Genomic DNA, 20,075 nt, shown 5'->3' on the forward strand with positions numbered 1-20,075 from the left:
TAGGGCAAGATAGGCGTTTTCTTTCCTTCAACAGGCCAATATTGACTGTTATATTGTTTAGATATCCTGATGAGCACCTTTACATTTTCTTTTGTAGAATAGGACTTACGTTTAGCTAAAGATTATTATTTTTTTTTTTTTAAAAAAAACAATGAACTGAGTATAAATATCTAGTCGTTCATGTGCCGTTTTGGTCCTGCCACTCTACCTATAGAAATAGGCTTGAGCTGGTTAAATGGTGGCTAGAAAGGCGATAAAGCAATTGCTAGGGTCACAATCTACTAAGGTTCTGGAGGATACCGCCACCCCCCCTGTCTCAATATGTATAGAACCTCTAGTTGGCTTACTAGTTCTTATTTCCTACAAGGTCTTTGAGGGAATAGATGCCAAATGGGGCTATAGCCCCCATGTATCACTCAAAAGGGGTAAGTCTTCCAAAACGCATCTGGAGGGATGGGTGCAAGGGTCTGTCTAAAGGACCTGGTTGTTTAGCTGCTTTCTGAGCCTCTGGATTCCTTCTGCTCAGATAGTTTTGCCCTCTGGCAGTGAGTTACCCAACCAGGCTTCTGGGCATGAAAGCACACTCCTACCAGCAAGTATTTCTTATCCATCCCCTGTGTTGGAGGAGGCTGCCTTACCAGCACATACGCATTACTCCTTGACTAAGTGACTAGTTTACCATTAAGTATATCCTGCCCCATGCCAGTGTAGCCCTTGGCCCCATGGGTCACAGCTAATGGGGCTCCATGCTGGGCCTCTGAGGGAACACCCAGAAAGAAAGACACAGACACCAGGACAATAAAGGTTTATTTAGAAAGTGTAGTGTAGTGCGTTTTACTTATGTGTTCTGTCTGTGAGTGTAGGCTTTATTGTGGACCAAAGCTTCCAGTCTACCATGGACTGGATGGAATGTAAAAAAAAGAAAAAAATAAAAAAATGAAAAAAAAGAATTGAAAAGAACTCCCCTGCCCAAAAATGGAGGGGGAAGAATCCTGAAGGATTTGAAAACAGACAGTTGGCAAGGACAGAAAAGGGAGAGAGAAAGTGAGACCTACCCGGTGGGGTGGTCGCTCCCTCGAGCGGCCACCTGGGGCATTAATCCTTTGAATAGCACTGGGCGGTGCATGGCAGAGACCCTCCAGAGACTATGAGCATGGCGGCCGGGCCGATATGCAAGGGGCAGCTCGTCCACCCCTGGGCTGTGGCGCCTGTCGGCCCACCTGGGAGGGGGGGCAGACTGGATAGGCTCATCGACATTAATGGCCTGGCCAGGCCAGCGTGGCAGTGGATGCCCGGGCCCATCAAGAACAGCCCAGCCAGGAACACGTGTGGGGGGGCGGCACTGACCAGGCTGCCCAGCCGTGCCCCCGAAGGCTCCCCTTGTGGCCAGCAAGGTGGGCCTGTCATCAAAGAAATCCTCTCGGGCTGTGTATGTCAGGAGTAGCCCGGGAGGGAATGCAGAGACGGGCAGAGGAAGCGCATGGAGGGGTGAAGATCGAAGCCTCTAGATGAAGGTGGGGGTGTAGCCTTGATTTTCCCGGGGTGGATCCCTGCTTCTATCATTCCAATGCAGCACTATTCCTCCTTGTACTGCCTGGTCTGAAGACTCTCTCTCCTGGCCCCTCTCTCGCTGTGGCCACTATCTATAGGTCACCTGGCCAGGTCGCCCTCTTCATCTCTGAGTGGGCTGACCTGTCCTCCCCACTCCTTGCCTCTACCTCTCAACTTCTCCTTGCAGACTAACATCCACCTAGATGCTACAAGCCCTTCTTCACGACTCTTTCACAACCTCTGCGATTCTCTGTCTCTCCCTATATATATATATATATATATGTATATACATTCTTCACTCTGGCCTGTCTCACTCTGCAGGGCACACCCTGGATGTTCTGATCTCCTCAGACCTCCCCTTCTCCAACCCTCTCACCACTCCTCTCCCTTGGAGTGATCACTTTCTCCTTTCTTCCCACATCTCTCTCTCTTCCCCGCAGGTCAAGCCGACTCCAGCACTGCCACCTACCTTCTCACTCATCCGACCCATGAAGCGTGTGTCAGCTGAGGCTTTTGCTGCTACTTTCTCTCCTCCTCCCGCACCTTTGGTTGACTCACACCCTGGCACAGCTGTCTCCGACCTTCATCTCTAACACTATGGATGTCCTTGTCCCTGTCATGAGGATCCGCTTGAAGTCCAAATCCAAGTGCAACTCTTGGTACGATTCTGACCTCACCGCCCTTAAACACAGGTGTAGAGCGGCGAAGAGGAAGTGAGGGGCATCGGGCACACCCCTTGGCATGCCGCCTGCTCCAAATGCAGTACAGACTCTCTGTCCTCTCTAAAAAGAGGACCTACATCCAAGCCTGCATCTCTGTGGCATCTAGCAACTCGGCTGAACTTTTCAAAATCTGCAAGGAGCTGGCCAATTCTGCTGCAGTCTCCACCTCTCCTGACCCCCCCTCTCCCACCCCCCAGGCCCTCTCCACGGCCTTGGCCTCTCATTTCACAACTAAAACTCAGGACATCCTGTCCACTCTCTCTTCCTCTACCTTCTCTACCTCCTCCTTTCAACTCCTGGCCTGTCTGAGGCAGTCTCTCCTCCTCCTTTCTCCTCTTTTCCCTTCTTCACCTGACGAGGTTTCTAGACAAGTCTGATCTATGAAAGTCTTGTCAAAGCAGGTTCTCCTCTGCTCAGCCAGAACCATCATGGACCACATCGACACCCTTGCTCCAGTCTTGGCCGATTTCTGCAATCACTCCTTTGCCACTGGTACTTTAACCTCCCCCCTTAAGCACTCTTGTGCAACCCCCTTCTAAAGAAGCCCGCGGCCGATCCTTCCTCTCCAGCTAACTATCACCTGATCTCCATCACTTCATTCCTGGGCAAACTCTTGGAAAAGCTGGCCGTCTCACAGTTTAATCTTTTGTTTGCCTCCATGACCACCAGTCTGTCTTCAGAGCTGCCAGAAGCACGGAAACTGCTCTCCTGAACATCTGTGAAGACTTGCACTCCAATCTTGTCCCTAATCTCCTCTGCTTTTTCAGGGTCAACCATCCTACATGAAAACCTTGGTATTACTGATCAGGCCCTGGCCTGGTTGACCTTTCTCACCGACCCTCTCAAGTCCAACTGGGGGGTCAGTCTCTCGGGGGGGGGGGGTCGGTCTCTATCTCTCTCTCTCCCCCTCCCTCCCCCCTTGTGGTGTTCCCCAGGGGTCTAACCTCTCTGCCTGGCTCTTCAACCACTACCTGGCACCTCTTGCCCACTGCATCGCTACTTTCTGCTCCAATTTTCAACGTTATGCGGATGACACTCCGCTCTCTTTCAGGCTTCCCTCAGCCACCTCTGCTTCTTCCCTCATACCAGACTGTCTGGCCGCAATTCAGGAATGGTGTTCTGCCAATGGTCTCTGCCTTAATGCCAGTAAGACTGATATCCTCCTAATTGGCACACCTGCTCCCTCCTTTCCCCTCTCTCTCTCTGGCCACCCACCATGGGCCCTCTGACTGCTCCTTCCTGTGAGGCGAAGAACCTTGGTGTCATCTTAGACTCCACCCTCTCATTCTCTCTTCACAACTGACGTCTCTAAGCCTTTTCTCAATTTCCGCCAGAAGCTCACTGTCTCCAGAGCTCTGGTCCTCTCTAGGCTGGACTATTGCAAAGCCTTTCTAAAACTTCCTGCTTCTACTTTTCGACCTTTACAACTTATCCAGAACAGGACTGCGAGACTGGGGCTTAGCCTCAAGCCCAGGGATCGTATATATCTAGCTCTGAAATCTCTTAACTGGCTCCCCGTGGCTGCAAAGATCAACTTTAAGACCCTCTGCATCGTCCACAAGGCTTTCTGGGGCCTGGCACCGCTCCACCTCCAACTTTCTCTTCCAAAACATATTACTTCTCGAGCTCTCTGCTCATCCACCGCACTGGTCAGCCTCTCAACTCTCGCCCAGGCACTTGCATGTTCAGTTACCCTTGCACTGCCTCTGGGCTCCCCAGCACTTAAGGGTCTGTTTCTGCACTTATGAGCCACCCGCAACTGAGTTAACTGCACTTCCCCTCCCCCCCTGGCACTTCTGCCCTTCCCTCTTCCCCGGATTTGCGAGATCTGAATGACACAAGGCCTAGTAAGATCGTTATTTTGTCCTCCCTTTGTTTCCCCCGCTCCTGGTCTTACTGTACCTAGAAACACTTGTGTACAAGCACGTTATAAATGCCACATCACATCATATCAAAAGCCCTGGGTTGGCGTCGGCAGTCAACCCAGATGAAAAGGAGGCATAGTCCCATGTCGCTCTGTTGAGCGGTCCGGGTGAAGAAAGCCCTGGGCTGCCTAGCAGGATGCCGTAGAGCATTGCAGTTAGCACAGCAGTGTTCCCCTAGCAAGGGGAGGCTGCCGAAAATAAGAAATGGCACACAGCAGCGGCAGTGATGTCGGGTGGGTCCCCCAGCCAAGGGGGCCCACCCTTTGAACTTGAAATATGCTGCGGGTCACCACGATTATGTCAGGAAGGGCGCCCACCCAATGGGGCCCATTCTAAAATAATATACATACTGAGGGTCATGGCAGGGCCATTGGGTGGGTCCCCCAGCAAACGGGGGCAACCCTAAACATGAGTACAACCGCAGATGCAGCGCTGAATGTGGGCGGTCCCCATGTGCATAGGGGGCTGCCCAGGGCAGTCTACAGAGCGCGGGCAGTGGTGTGACCCTGAAGCGGGACAAGGGGCCAGGGCCCCATTATATGTGAACAGAGGGACATCCAGAGGGGGGGTCAAGCCAGAGTACTCCAGCACTATTGGAGCCAAGCACCATCTACTCACCCTGCGTCATCAGTGAACAGGACCCCCAGCATGCAACTGGGGACACAATGACTGACCTGAAAGGTACTGTGAAGGGGAGACTGACTGCAGCACATTGTGAGATAGCGTTTTAGGTTGTGTATATGTATGAATGGTTATGTGCATATGTAATTAATGCTATGTAGGGTAAATGTTAAGTAGAGGGAGGTAGAGAGTTGGGGTATTAGGGGAATGCTAAGCAGGGTAACTGTTTATTAGGATTAGGAAGTAATATAGTTGGCCATTGTTAATAAGGGGTAGAGGAGAGGTACTCTGGCGTGAGGTAGAGGGATAGGTTGGCGGCCCTGCCCCAGGCCGCCTTGCAAGACGGGACCACCCACAGAGGCCATTTTGCAGCCTCACAATCCAGGTCGGTGGAACCTGAGTTAAGGAAGGGATTGATTGTGGAAAGCTCATCCTTACGGTCCCCGAGACCCCTTCACGGAAAGGTGATCTGATGTAGCCGGTCGCCGCTTAGATGGAGCTCATGCCAGGGGAATCCTAGGGTTAAGGTTTAAAGAATAAGGGTGTGTTTAATAAAGAGGGGTCCCTGTTGGGACCCCTATATACATTCACTCTAGTGTCTCTGTTAGTCATCTAAGAAATCGGGGTGTAGCCCATCTTCTGTTAAGAGCAATTTCATTTGGCCGGTGCAGCTCCACCTCCCTATTCAGTTGGACTGGTGGGTGAGGGCGAGGGTGATGGTATCCTTCGGAACAGTCTTTGCTCCGGGGAAAGGAAGAGTAAACCCTTGCATGGGCCAAGGCCAGGAAACCGGGGCTACACCAGGGTCATTGTCAGACTGTCATTATCATCCACTGGCTTGGGGTCCCCTTTCTGGGAAGATACCGTCAGCAGGCTCCTGCTCCTACTTTCTTGCCAAGGTCTGTGAGAGAACTCCCAGAAAGCTTGTAGCCACTTGACCTCAGTATTCTATGGCCCGAGACATAGCTTTGAGTGAGCTGGAGCCTTTTCTCCTTCCTTGTTTTTCTCAATTAGCTGAGATGCAGCCGCCTCACGATTTTCACTTTCTCTGGCTCTATGTAGGCACCTTCCCCTACCTGGACCATGGCCATCACTGTCATTTCCTGCCCTGTCACTTAGAGCTTGTAATAACGCGGTTTAAGTAATAATCCTCCTGACTGGAGAATTGGCACTCTTGTTCCTTGGGTGTGGGAATTTGTCCGGCCCCCGGCTTCCCACTCCTTTCTAACAGGTATTTATCCTCCCATCCTTGGGATTACTCTGTGCTGTGCCTCTTCTTTCCTCTTTGATTGTCCTACTCACTTCCCTTCCTAATAAGGACAATGATTTAAAACCCCAGTCCACCCTATTGCAATAAAGATTGACGTTGGCTGCCAAACCAAGCTGCTGCCTCAGATGTAAATGGTGAGCATGTCAGAAACAAGTGATCGTGAGAGGTGGACCCGACACTGCCCGAGAGTATAAGACATCAGGTAAGCCTTGCTTCGCTTATGCGTCATTAATCTTCTGGACCACAGAATATAGGATGAAACTTGCGTGCACTCATGTAATAGCTGAAAGAGCATAGCACAATCTCAGTACTGGTATAATGTAAAGGGTTAATGACTGTGCTAAATATGTTTGTAAAGATTGCAAGGTGAGCTTATCTCGTATGCAGTGGTTTGAAAGAATGCAGTACCAGAGTGTAATTCCTAGCTCTCCCTCATTCTTCATTTCTGGGAGGCACAAGAGTTTGGGCAGACAGGCAGGTTTGTGGGTGACGTCCTTATTCCTGGGTCAGGTAGTTCATCATGTCTTTTGAGTCTTCTTAATCGCAGCAGGTGGCTGTTCTAATGTGATTACATCTCGGGTGGGGGGTAGCAGATTGCAATTATCCACCGAAGAGCGGCTGAGTGCGTCTATGGGAACAACATGTGCAAATGCTATGGATGAGATCGCTGGTTAGAAATCCCTGCTCATACTGACCATTACCCTGGTCACCGGCCAAACAAGGATAGCGTGGGAGTAGTTTGGGCACATGTTCCAAGGAAACTGTAACCTCTATTTTTCTAACCCAGCAGAATAAAATCTATAAACCAGTCTGCAGAAGGACTCTTACGATGATTTGTGCATCTCATTACGTGGATGTCAGACTTACTGTGCCCCATTAATTCCATGCTCAGCCCCCCAAGTCCCCCAGAGGTGCTTTCAATGCCGAGGTGCAAACAGTTGTACTGTGTAAGCAACCTATAGTTGGAGGCATTGGGTTCCCAAGATTTCAGCAGTGCTAAACAAAACCAACCCATTTACTCCTCTGATTGTAAAAATAACTTACTAAATCTTTATGAATTTGCTGCACACAAGCCTTAAATTACAGTGCATTAAAAAGAACAGCTTTACGTCGCAATCAGAATAAGTGAATACGCATCATAACTTCCAAAGACTTGGGTGGCAAATTAATACTCACGTCGCAAGCTTCAAATTTTGCGAATTACTAGCTGCTCCACGCAGTTACTGTTCCCACCTATCTTTCACCATGTGTTGATATTACGGGTCTTCACTAATACTCAAATTCCCATTTGAGTACCAACTTAATCGGTGGGAAAAGGTGCATGCAATGGTGGGCAGTTTGGAGAGCAAGGCCTAATGAGCTGTTTAAACGGGCAGACAACATGAGAAACCACCTATAGTAGTGTGTGAAACTGTGTGGAAATGTGCAATGCTTAGAAGGCAATTACTAAATTGTATGTGAAATCACAGAGGGGCATGCTTCTATTAGGAATGAAATGGAATTCTCTCCAACCACTTGTAAACCTAAGGAGGGAATTGTCATTTGAAAGTGATTTGAAACACTGCTCCATTGAGAAAGTAAACATGTCATAGCAGCAAAAAGCATTCTAAACATCAAAAGCTCATGTATTACATCGTCAAACAGAGACATTCTAAAGTAAAGGTAGTATATATGTATGTGTTAAAAGTTACAATTCCAAACTACAACGAAAACCCCCCAAAAGTGTATCCTGGTGTTAAAGCATAATGTTAGAACTAAGCATGTGTCGCCATTTCTGTTCCAGAAGTGCTGAAAGGGAAATACAGACCATCAGAGAATCATGGATAAAAACCATCACCTTTTGCCTGGTATATGCACCGAGACACAAGGTAGCTCCCATGCATTGTTCGCATAGTGAACATAAACAAAAATAAAAACCTCTACATCAGGGCAGTAAATAGCATTACTTTTCACAAAAATCTCAAAACCATTCCTGAAAATGCAGAAATGGTAAAAGAAAGTCTATCAACATAAATACAAAGAATAAGAGTAAAGTTTATGCAACGCGACAAGAATTTATATAGGGCAATTAAAATGGAGTTCATCGCTCTTGCCTCGAGGTATTATTAGACAGTTCAATCTGTGGATCTAAAACGCCTCACACTGTAGAAATCAGTGATGCAAGTTATTTTCACATGATGCTTTTTGTACCTCCATAATTTGGAAATGTAATTGGATTACTTGATGTTGGAATTTTAGAAGTGCAGAGAACTAAAGTTTTTAGTATGCACATTTTGATCATTGTTAATTTCAGCGATATCTTGTTTTATGACCGGTTTGCTTCATGTAGCAAAGGTAAAATACTGCCTCGTCTAATCTTTGGAGCCAAGAATTTATGTGTGAAGATTGACTGGTCTAAAATAGAGGGCAATATGTTAAGACGTTCATTCAATCTTCCTCTAGGGGTCCTTATACCCATAATTCATTTTGAATTCGGATTACGTTCCACCCAAACACATAGATTGACACACTTATTTTCTAAAATAGGGTATTCGCCTACATGCTCACTCTACGACATGCTTAATGAGGTCTTGTCAAAGCAATCGTGTCCGATTCTAAACAAGTGGAAGACCAAGTTCTTTAACAATTTAGACAAATTAAACATGTGATTCGAACTTCTAGCTACAATACTTGTAGTCAAAAAAAACTATTGTTTTTGGATTGGATCGCCACCCTGAAAAGTCACCATTGCATAGACGTTATAACATTCTTTAACAAGTTAACTTTTCACAAATAAAGTATACACACAAAAACCACAAAATACAATAAAATCATACCAATCACAAAGGATACAGTCCTTCTTGAGCCCTCATTATACTTTATTAATTTAAATTAGACAGTTACTTTTAAATACTTTATATACATTGGATTACATAACATTGAATTGCCTTTGATTACTGGCACTTGCTCCTAGATCCCCTGGGGTTACTTTGAGATTAGCTTTGACTGCCTTACATTACTTTCAGATTATTTAAAAGTAACCCAAAGTCATCTAAATTAAACATATTGGATTACTTTATGTGATCTCAGATTACTGTTAGTTTACCCACCATTACTATAGGTTATTAGATTACCTTGGATGACCGCAGATTATTTTAAAATTGCCTGGATTATTATTTTTTTTAATGCCTTAGATTACCTCATACTAGGTTTAGTTACCTTAAATTACTTCGAGTTTACATAGAAATACAAATACACATGCCCCATCTGACTCTCGCTGGAGAACTCCTAAGAGGAAAAAAGTATTTTTAAATATTTTGAATACATTAACTAAAATACACTTATGCTTTCTTGCAGAAAATGTTAAGTCTGGCCGTGGATCACAGTTTCTGCCAATTACTGTTTGTTTTAATACAATCCCGTCTGAGTTTTGAAAGGTTTTTCGGAGGATTTTCCAGTTGATCTTCTCTTGGCAAAGGGCCTAGGTCTGGGAGTCCGTTTTGCAGCAAATCCATGCGTGTTGTGACATGTTTCAATGCAAACATGCCTGCTGCTTTTAAAGGGTTTCAAATGTATAAACTCCCCGGCTTACCATTTATTGTACCTCAGAGTCTGTTTTGGATCAAACTAATATGTGGTTTGTGCCTATTCTCTCCAATTTGGGCATAAAGAAAGTCCTGGGACTTTGGGCCAAAGACTGTTCAGTACTTTAGTAAGAGCAGGTTGTCTAATAAACCAACCTACTGTCCCAAAGATACCTAGCTTTCTCCTGACTGCTACCTGTACACTGAACTAGGCAGCTGCAGCTCAGGAAATAGTTAGGAAGGGGTGGTTTATATGCAGGCTATTCCCAGAAGGGCCCAACAACTGCATAAGAGGCCCTGCCTGCACAATTCAGGATTCCCCAATGGTCTGCTGGCATGGCACACAGATGGCTCAGGCAGCAGTCTCAAGGAACCTACATACTGAAAGCCACCCTGATCTAAAAGGGTCTTAAGTGTCACCTCCTTATTCCTACTACAGAACTGTACATTGGGTTGGGGCAGAGGTGCCCTTCAGTGCTGATATTTGGGAACACAGGTGCTTACATCACTGGCTTGAAGCCTGAAATAGTCTCTTCCCCTGTTGTGAGGTGGCCATACTTGTGGCATAAAGTGATATACAGAACACAAACATTGCTTACTTGACTTGTAGGGCCAGACAGAATACATGTGCTGTATTCATTCTGCCCATCCCAGATTTTCATTTTGCTAAACATTCACCTTTTTACATGTTCTAATGTTAGATTAGGCTCCTTTCTGAATTGAAAGTCCCAAAAGCATTACTTGTGAAATGTACCTGTGGTACCATAAATAGACATGGCAGGTATTTAAAGCCTAGATATCTACAAGAACTGCCGGAGCACACTCTCGAGGCCCTCAACCTCCTAACAATACCAGTTTTCCATCTCTTAATACCCAAAACTGTTTTGGAATCAGTGTATATCTAAGCCCAACACATACACTGAGTCACCTCTCTTCATCAGATAACCTAAAAATGATGACGAACAATTAGCCAAACTACTACAAACCATTAGCCTTGGCCTATTCCCTCACTGTGAATACAAACTTCTTACTTCTTTCTCCCATTCTTACTTCACACTTGCGCATGCAATTCTGTTTATCCAGTGCAGGGCCACAATATGCCTCGGACAAGGATTCAGCACTTTGAAACTACTACGGTAGTGATCCTGCATAGTAGCAGAACAGAGGATTATCATGGAAATTAGAACAGAACCCCATGGATTACACTGAATGTTTTTAGAATACCCTACATCATCCTGGGTTATCTCAGATCACTGTGGAACTACTTAAATTATGCCTCTACTTTTTCTCCACTCATTTGGGTACACAGTCAAATAGTCTGACACCCGTGTCCTTCTCTTCTGCACTTGCTTTCTTATTCCAGAGCCCCCCCCCCCCATAATCTCAGCTTTTCCGCCATTAGCCAACAATTAAAATAAACTCAGTTTGGCATTTCATTTAATTCCCTAATTTGACATTTCCGATAAACCTGACATTTTATATTAAGCTGGAGTTTCCCAGTAAATAAATAATTTGATATTACCAGTAAACTCACAGTTTACAAAATGACAGTGCCCTGCCCTAATCAATCCTAAAGACCATTAAGAGCAAGCACTTACAAAACGTCTGAGTATGCAGCTCAAACTGAAAGAGACATACCCTTACACCCTCAGACCATAATGGCAATCATAATGGCACGCTATTTGATGTAGCTAGTGACCCATCACCCAAAAACAAGGCTTTCCAAATGATCTGGACCAAATGTGTATCTACAATCTCACAAATTATAACATCAAACCATAATTATTCTAAAGAAAATGCCATCTTAGACTCTGCATCAAAGAATGACTACAACAGACATCCGGCTTTGGAAGAGGAGTGACAGGTTCACAGTAAAAAAAAAAAAAGATCACAATGTTCCACTCACCTTGTAAAGGATTTCTAACTCTGACATTATCTGTCTTTGAAGTTCAACTGTGATATCTAATGGAATAACCTGAAAAAGAATGAATGAGAGAGAAGCTTAGTGGAGATGACATCCTCAGTGGCTGCAAGGCTCATGGGACCAGGGCTTTAGACCTTGCAGAAGGAAACCAACGTGGAGGTCACTTTGACCGTCATATTTTAATTATCCTTTATGGCTTATATCAAGCAAATATTTTAAATCAATGGTAATCTGCATTTTTTACTTGTAGAATGTATCAAAACAAACAATATTCATATATTCATTAAAAATCACAGGTTTGACTCGTCCACTAAATAACCAAATAGCAATGACTGAAGATCACAACTATAAGGAATTTCTCTGAGCAGAGCTCCATTAATCCATGTTTTTCCTATCTGTTACTAAAGAAGTGGAAAAACGTATATTTATTAGCCTTCGAATAACAAAAGTGGCCATCTAGGCCCACCATATCACTTTTCTGTAAAACCGCAAGCAACTCCAGACACATTTCAGACCATTAAGCACCAGAGTGATGTAGCTTGGAACAATGAGCCCTAAGTGGCAAGAGTACACCCACGTATGGTTCCTGAATTTGCTCTTAACTACAACTCAATGCCAAAAAACATGTTTGGAATTGCGCATAGTCCAGTGAAAAAGGATGTGACCTCATATTTTGGGCTACAATGACTCTTTTGGGTAGCAGAAAAAAAGATGTTCCTTTACCACTCCGGTGGTGATGGTGCGCGGTACAAATACCTTTAACATTAACATGTATACAAAGACATGAGGTTTAGGGTGTCTTAATCTCTGCCTGTGTGGGTCCCTTCTGAAAATTACTGTGCACACAACCTGTGCAGGACTGGCGTTTGGGCCTTTCAATCTTTGCAATTGAATGGACCCACACATTGGGGCCACATCTACGACTCGGACAAACAAAGCAGAATAGCTTTTAATTGGTCTTTTAGGGTGTTGTATCCCCCACTGGATGTCGTTTTCTTTGTTCAGCTTTGGAGAGTGCAAAAACCTGTCCCGTGTATATCTGCAGCTACTCACCCCTTTCCGTCCATTCCCTGGTCTAGGATTTTCACACAGAATGAAGCGCCCAGGGCTGGTGCTCTGTGTTCACATGCTTGTGATCTGTGTTCACAAACTAAAGGCTGTGTCATTTTAAGTGTACATGGGCCGGCCAAAGAAAGATCTCTCCAAAAGGCGTTCAAGCCGTCAGATCCTTGGTGTAAGGCAGTGAACATGTTTTGAGATTAATTAAGTTCAAGATGGGGCTGAGGCTATGCACTCGAATGATTACAAAAAACAAAGGGTGCATTAGGAAGCATATTTTCCATTATAATCTACACAGCTGCCTCCCCAACCGAAAACCTTTACCTATGTTGCACTAAATCCATCCTTCCCATTTCATCCATACATTATGTATTGATGGTGTAGAAAGGTATGTGCTACTGGGATACAAAGGGGAAGCGACTGAAATTGTATCTGCCCCCAAAAAAACATTAGCTTTTTGAAATCATTGCAAGTTTAATGGTTTCTTGCCGTCATATGAAAGGCAGGTTCACTCATTTACAGGTGGGTCCTGCTCCAATTGAATCAGTAGGGAATCAATCCTCCGCAAGAGGAGCAAATTAGAACCATTTTCACATAGGCACTGGGTCAGCGAATTGTTCACTGTTTGGATATGTAAATAAGAATGAGTTCTAGTCAGAAGAAGTTGATAATTGATGTTTGATTTTGATTTGATTTATTTATTTATAGAGCGCTTTACACCAAGGCGCTGTATGTTGTTTTAATGTGAGATATCAGCCAACACGTGTTTCGACCATCCTGGGACTTTTCAATGCGTGTGGTCGAGTTCAAGAGTCATCGCTGGAGACAATGACGTGAGATTCGGATGAAGCTCTGCTTGTGTGCTGCCCTGGACGGAGTACAGCTATAATTGCCCTGGGGAGGCTTGCTGGAATGAAATCCAGCGGAGTTCGGTAAGGCTGTGTGTGTTTCGAGTTAGGAACTGGATGAAAAGTGCAGTGTGGCCATGTCAGGCGTCCTGGGCGCGAAGTACGGTGACGACAATCGTTCGATCCAAATCGAAAGCAGTTTTCATGTATTGCAAAGTGGAGTGCAAAAGTAAAGAGTAAAACTGGATGAACTCGCATTTAATCTTTACGTTTATGCTCTATCTGGTTAAAAAAAAAAGTAAATGGCGCCTGAAAATGACACTTTCCAGACGGCCTTTACCAATGGATTTCTATGAAATCTGCTCGCTTTTACCAGGTGCTAAATGGAGGGAAATCAGGTAGGATTCCATTTCTTTTAAGCCAGCATGAAAATCTCATGCAGTCATAAAACTAATTTACTTTCACTATGGAGGCGGAAATAAGAGCAGAGATTTTAACACCACTTGGTGCCCTTTTGTGCCTTTAAAGTAAATGAACATTGGGAGGAAAAGTAAATGAAGGCATACCAGCATTGTACCTTAGCGCTCCACCCAATAAACGACCATTATGTGTTTCCACTTGAATAGCACAGCTGGACTAAAAACAATGCAATTAAAAGCTTCTCAGAGGAATTAACAGACGCTATGATTAATTCAAAGCTTTAGATCCATCACTTTATGGATGTCAGACTCCAGCAAAATAGTATGTTGCGTGGATCAAAGTTTCAGATTTAAAACCATTTTTAAATGATATAAAGATGTTCTTGGTAATGAAAAAGGGTATAACCAGTAGCCAACCAGACACATTGCAGTTTGGTCTGAGTAATGCTTACGCTAAAATACTATAAATGCTTCCCCTTACATTGTTCAAGCAGCCAATCCATGCATTGTTTTCTAAGACCGAGAGTGCTGGCATTTCTTTGTTTCATTGGTCATAAATTCCCAAGTGGTGCCTATACCGATTGCAAAGGCAGATGCACACTCTGACAATGGCATCCAAAATAAGCATCATCAAATGTGACCCTCAGCACAAGTTTGGGTCTAATTTAATTTGGTCTACCACCCTAGTGCTTGTCTGCCGATGCATCCCCTGTTAATACATAACCAGGTGTAAAAAGGATAACAATACCTTGAAAAGAAGAACTGTTCATCTTATTACAGCTGTTCAAATCTAGAACTATTTGCCCTTTTACAAAAGTACGAACTGTCAATGTGTAAAGGATCATTTTGACTCGCATACATGTTCTGAAGAGAAAAGCAAAACTAGCACTTTATAAAAAGGAGTGACAGGTCCACTTGTAATGTCTGTGCGTGTAACGACAGTTACTGCTTGAAAACTTGCGCGAGGCATGCCCGATCCAAGCACAGATTTCCTCACTCTGTTGCTGAAAACAATCTAATACGTCTGGCCAGGACCACTGATCAGTCAGGCCTTGGGATCCGGCCATGGCATTTGCTACCTCTGCCCCACCTGACCGTGAAGGAGTTGAAACTCTGCATGTTTAAATCTCTTCAAGAGGTGTCAAGCGCAAATGGCACTCACTCCTACTTTTGGGAATTGGACCATCCCTTTGTATGCATTTATTTGAAAAATAAGTTCTATATAGTGAACATGGCTAGGGCGTTGAGATCCAAACAGTAGTTGATAAAGAGTGGAGTGGACAATCTACCCTTAAAATAGTAAGCGTCGACTGGGGGCCCTGCACAGAATCGTTCTGCTCCTAATGTGCTTTCACAGGGTCCAAATACATATTGCATTGTTCTAAAGCACACAGATTAACCAGACGAAGGACTAGCATTGCTCACATTGTGGATACAATTCCTCCATCGGCCTACTACAGGAAAATGCCCCAATGAAGGCAGTTCTATTGTGAGATAGAAATATGCACACAATATTTTTATATTTTGAGGTAATATTTGTTGATAATATTTTGCACAAATGTCTACAATAGGGTACATGTTGGTGTCCCATTAGTATTGCCTCCTGTATTCTTTTTCACCGTTTTAATAACGTGTCTGTGCATTTTCTAGTTACATTTTGAATTAGACAAAATTAAATCAATGTTTGACACATCGATTATTATATTTGCGCCCAGGTTTATTTGGACATATGGGTGACATATGATCAACTAGCAGAAGTGCCCAAACTGGTTCTGTAGACAGACAGGATAACACTGATCTTGTAGGTCGCTGCTCCAATTTGCTTATCACTTGATGTGCTTTGCACCCTGAAGTAAACTGAACTGAGAATGGGCGTGTGTGGCTGGCCGACATACCCCAGAGAAGATGTTTGGGGGAGGCGAGAGTTGGTGTGCTGCTGCATATTGGGACCTTCCGTGCGCTCTCCCCATCTGTCGCCTCACCCTGGCGTGGTGCAGTTGGATGAAATGCAAATATCTTCGAAACTGTTCATCCTAGGGCCAGAACCTCGAGTTTTGTTCCTCATGTCTAGACCAGTCCTTCTACGATCACATTGATGCGTCGCCGATTTTAGGCAACTGTATCATGTGTGAAAGTGCTGAAATCTGGGGAAATGGGTGGGGCATCCAAATGTCATGTAGCTAGTAATGTCCAGAAGTTCCTAACAGTTAACTATGCAAAATTTGGTGCAGATTGGTGAACGGTGTGGAATTGTATAAGGAACAACGCTTCGCCAAGCCACAAACAGATTTTGACTTGTGCTGAAATCCAGGCGTGGGGTATCCAAATGTCATGTAGCCAGAATTGTTCGGCGGGTCCGAACGGGTAACTATGCAACATTTGGTGGATTGGTGAAACAGTGTGGAATTGTATAAGGAATAACGGTTTGCCACAAATACATTTTGATTTTTGTGTCAGGGTGTAAAACGTGCACTCGCCATTGGCTAGTGATATTTGACTCTTGGGGAGTAAGAAATGGTTTGCTGTGCATATGTATAGAATATTGGTGTCGAGTGACTTTTTGATGGCTGGCTAGTAGCTTGCAACTTGAATTTTTGTCCTCTGATATATATAATTTATTCTAATGACCTCTGTCTGTTATTTTGTGTGGTCTACCAGATTTACTATGGTCCATATTGTTAACCAATACCTACATGTTTCTTATATTAAATAGAGTGGAAGCCACAGTAAAACACTGAAGTTTCCTGTAAAATATAACATTTCCAAATTTGGGGGAAGAGGAGCAGACTTGTCTCTCATGGTCATTGTATTTCAAAATGACTCATCAGCAGTTCACCTCCGGCTGCTTGAAACTCTAAAATGTCCTTTTAAGAGGCAATGTCGGTGATCAGCCTAACCCTAGAATGACAAGCTCACACACAAGTCTAATAATTCCCACCACCAACCAGGCTTACTTGCACTAAGTCTATGGTGCACTTTCAGGGTGTTTTCCCGCACGGTTTCCTCGAGACAAAGTCTACTCGTTTTAGCCCCCGCCCTCAACATATCTGCAGATTTGCGAAAAAGCAGAGATATCCCAATTTGTCGGGACTCTGATGAAACCGCCCTTCCCAAGTTCCAGTGATCTTTTTGAAAATACCCACTGCCATGCTATCTCAGTTAGCACCACGCATAAGGACTAGTGGCCAGTACCATCACAGAATCTCCCGGAGACTATGTTGCTGTTTACCATTAGAGTCTGGGATTCAGGTGTGGGGTTGCATTTTGAGATTACCAGATATGCTGGGTATGCTGACTCCCCCTCTCAGACCTTTCACTGCTAGGTATGGTCATACATTTTTTATGGTCATAGCCTAGGACTGCTTGGGAAGGGAGCTGCCCCTTGTGGTCCTCCGCAAGACCACAAAACTGCTTTTGGTCTCCCGGTCACAGGAAAAACGAACTGCTATTAACCAGGCATTCCATTTGTAGGCTCATGGAAGTTGTAGGTATAGGACGAAAGGTCATAGGACCGCCAGTTAAGGGGCTTATTCTTATCGGGCCACTGGAATGCTGTACATATTTCTGAATTTCGAGTAGACCCCCTTTTTCTGAGATAATGACAGTGGCAACTAGAACCCCGACTAAACACGGGCTCGTGTACAACACAATAGGCAGACGAGCTTCAAGCAAATGCCATCAAGTGCTCGCACTCGTTGTAAAGCCGCTATTCTGAAAAGAGACGTTAAATAAAAACACTAAAGATGACAGCGTAATGGAAAGCCCCATCTTCCAGCAGCAGATGAAAAACACAGCACGGGGGTGGGGGGGGGGGTGGGAGTGGGCCTGGATCTCCATACACATGCTTTACCGCACTGACATCCCTTATGAAAAAGTAAAAACACTGCAACCTGTTCCAATGAAGTTAGCTCTAGAGTTATTTATAAATCCTCGCGCTGAAATAGGTTGTAGGCAATACGGAACCGCCAAGAAATACTTAAAACAAGCGTGGGCTGATCACTAGTGATCCACCAGCAGAGGTCCTGCGCATTATTCATGGGAGTACAGGACAGGACATGAATTTGCCGTTACATCATCCCAATGCATAGCTCCCAACTCACACGCTTTTGGCGGGTGTCACCCGCCTTGTAAACAGCGGACTCACCCGCCAAACCTCATGCACGCCCATTCATTTCAATGGGCCGCTCACCCGCCAAAAGTAAAATCGGGTGTTTTCACCCGCTTTTGCAACATAAATGGTTGAGAGCTATGCCAATGCTGCTCCTCACTTGGCGCGTGAAGGGCAGCGAGCGTTGGCGTCGCGCGCACTGTGGGGTCAGGACTGGAGGGAGGTTCCACGAGGGTTCAAGGAAGGCCGCCCGCCGCCGCCGCCGTGAGGAGGAGGAGGCGACGCCTCGTGAGGAAGCAGCGCCGGCTACACACACACGCTCGCTCGCCAGCCATTCCATCAAGCAGGACGCGGCGTGATTAAAAAGCGTCTCCAGCTATTTTTATATATTAATATGCGCAGGCAGGGGGCTAATGCTTTTAAAATTGCACTGGCGGCGCGTGAGAAGCGCGAGTGACGGAAGCAAGGAGAAGCGCGCGCGCACGCACGCCTCGTGCCTTTCCAGCAAACGCGTCACGCACGCAGGTCCCCTCACACAGGCCACCCGGATCCGACCGTTGACTGGAACGTGACGTAGGTGTGCGAGAGAGCGCGTGATACAGGAACACGTGCCCGTCTCTGCGTAGAAGCCACCCTTGAACTGACTTAGCCCCAAAGGCCGAAAATGCAGTGTAACATAAACATAGTGTAGTATAATCACAGTGTAATGGACTCGTCGGTGGTTATCTACAGAGTTCTAAGAAAGAACCAGACGGCCAACAGAACGCCATGCTGGTGGAAACAAGTAGTACTTTCTATTGTAGCCTATGGTACCCTTTCCACCAGCATTACATTTTATATTTTTTATTTATATTTATTAATATACAGGGGGAACAAAGCTCTTTTAATCACAACATACAATAGATAAGAAATCAGATGTGATGGGAGGCAATGAGCTTCGTTCAATGGGGTGAGTTTGAGACGTTGTAGAGGGGAATAAATGGACCAGTCACCTGGGACATAAGTGGGCATACATAAAGGACAACCAACATTGGACATTTTTAAGTCCAGCTCGGCGGTACGGCCAGCTGTGCTCAGAATATGACCATGATGGGTGAAGTGCTGGAGTGGAGACATAGAACGTGAGATACAGAGACAGGTTAGAGGCAAGGGAAAAATGTTAGCTTGCAGTAGGATGTGAGGTAGGTTAAGAGGGTAACTCAGAGGCAAGGAAGTAGCTTTTAGTTTGCTTTTGAACACATTTGTGCAGACTGTTTCTTGGTTGTCCGGCCAAAGAGAATTCCATGAAAGTGGAGAAAGAAGAGATATAGAGCAGAAGCAAGCTGAAGCACAGGCAGGGTGAGGAGGTACAAGGGTAGTCGAGCAGGCAGAGCGAATATTATGAGAAGGCTTGTAGAGTTGGATAGAGGACAGATACAGTGGTCCCTTACCGTGGATAGATTTGAGAATCAGGAGAATACATTTAAATCTGGCCCGGTTTTGCATCATCAGAGATCAAGCCTGGTGACGGTACTAGGAAGTAGGTTTGAAGTGAGGGAGTTTAAAGAGTCCTGATAAAGTTAATGATCGTGTCGAGAGGACAGAAAGCATAGTTGGGGAGACCAAGGAGGATGGAGGCACAGTAGTCCAGTTTAGAGAAGACAAGAGTGGTTAAGAGATGCTTGGCAGTGTTTAAGGAAGGAGGTGCCTCTTTCTCCTAATATTTAGAAGGTTGAGGCGAGCTGTTGTTCCAGTTTTGGAGATGAAAGTAGAGAAGGGTCATAAATGACGGAGAGGTTTCTAGCTGAAGAGTAGTAGGGGAGAGTGTCGGGTGGGAATTCAATAGGCAGAGGAAGAGACGAAAGAGAGCTTTTGGCAGGGCAGAAGACTACCTCTCTTTTAGTAGAGTTTAACATCACAGAGCGTGAAGCCATCCAATATTTAATGGCAGAGAGACAATTGGAACTGCTGATAGAGAGATCAAAGGGGAGTTCAGGAAAAGAGAATATTTGGGTGTCATCCACGAAGAGTTGGTACGAGAACCCAAAGGAGGAGATTAGTGCCCCAAGAGCAGAGTTGTAGAGTG

At 45.1% G+C, this 20,075-nt stretch overlaps 1 protein-coding gene across 6 annotated transcripts in view; it reads right to left on the minus strand.

The window, feature by feature from the left end:
• Nucleotides 1-20,075, minus strand: part of MAP2K5 (mitogen-activated protein kinase kinase 5) — a 1,998,137-nt gene that overhangs the window by 1,388,950 nt on the left and 589,112 nt on the right. For all 6 annotated transcript variants that reach the window (XM_069625127.1, XM_069625125.1, XM_069625124.1 and 3 more), the window contains exon 10: nt 11,559-11,627. In XM_069625127.1, the coding sequence (XP_069481228.1) occupies nt 11,559-11,627 (69 nt within the window). The remainder of the gene's footprint in view (nt 1-11,558; nt 11,628-20,075) is intronic.

The sequence above is a fragment of the Ambystoma mexicanum genome, chromosome 11, assembly GCF_040938575.1.
Source record: "Ambystoma mexicanum isolate Mex_15411 chromosome 11, UKY_AmexF1_1, whole genome shotgun sequence".
Classification (NCBI taxonomy): Eukaryota; Metazoa; Chordata; class Amphibia; order Caudata; family Ambystomatidae; genus Ambystoma; species Ambystoma mexicanum.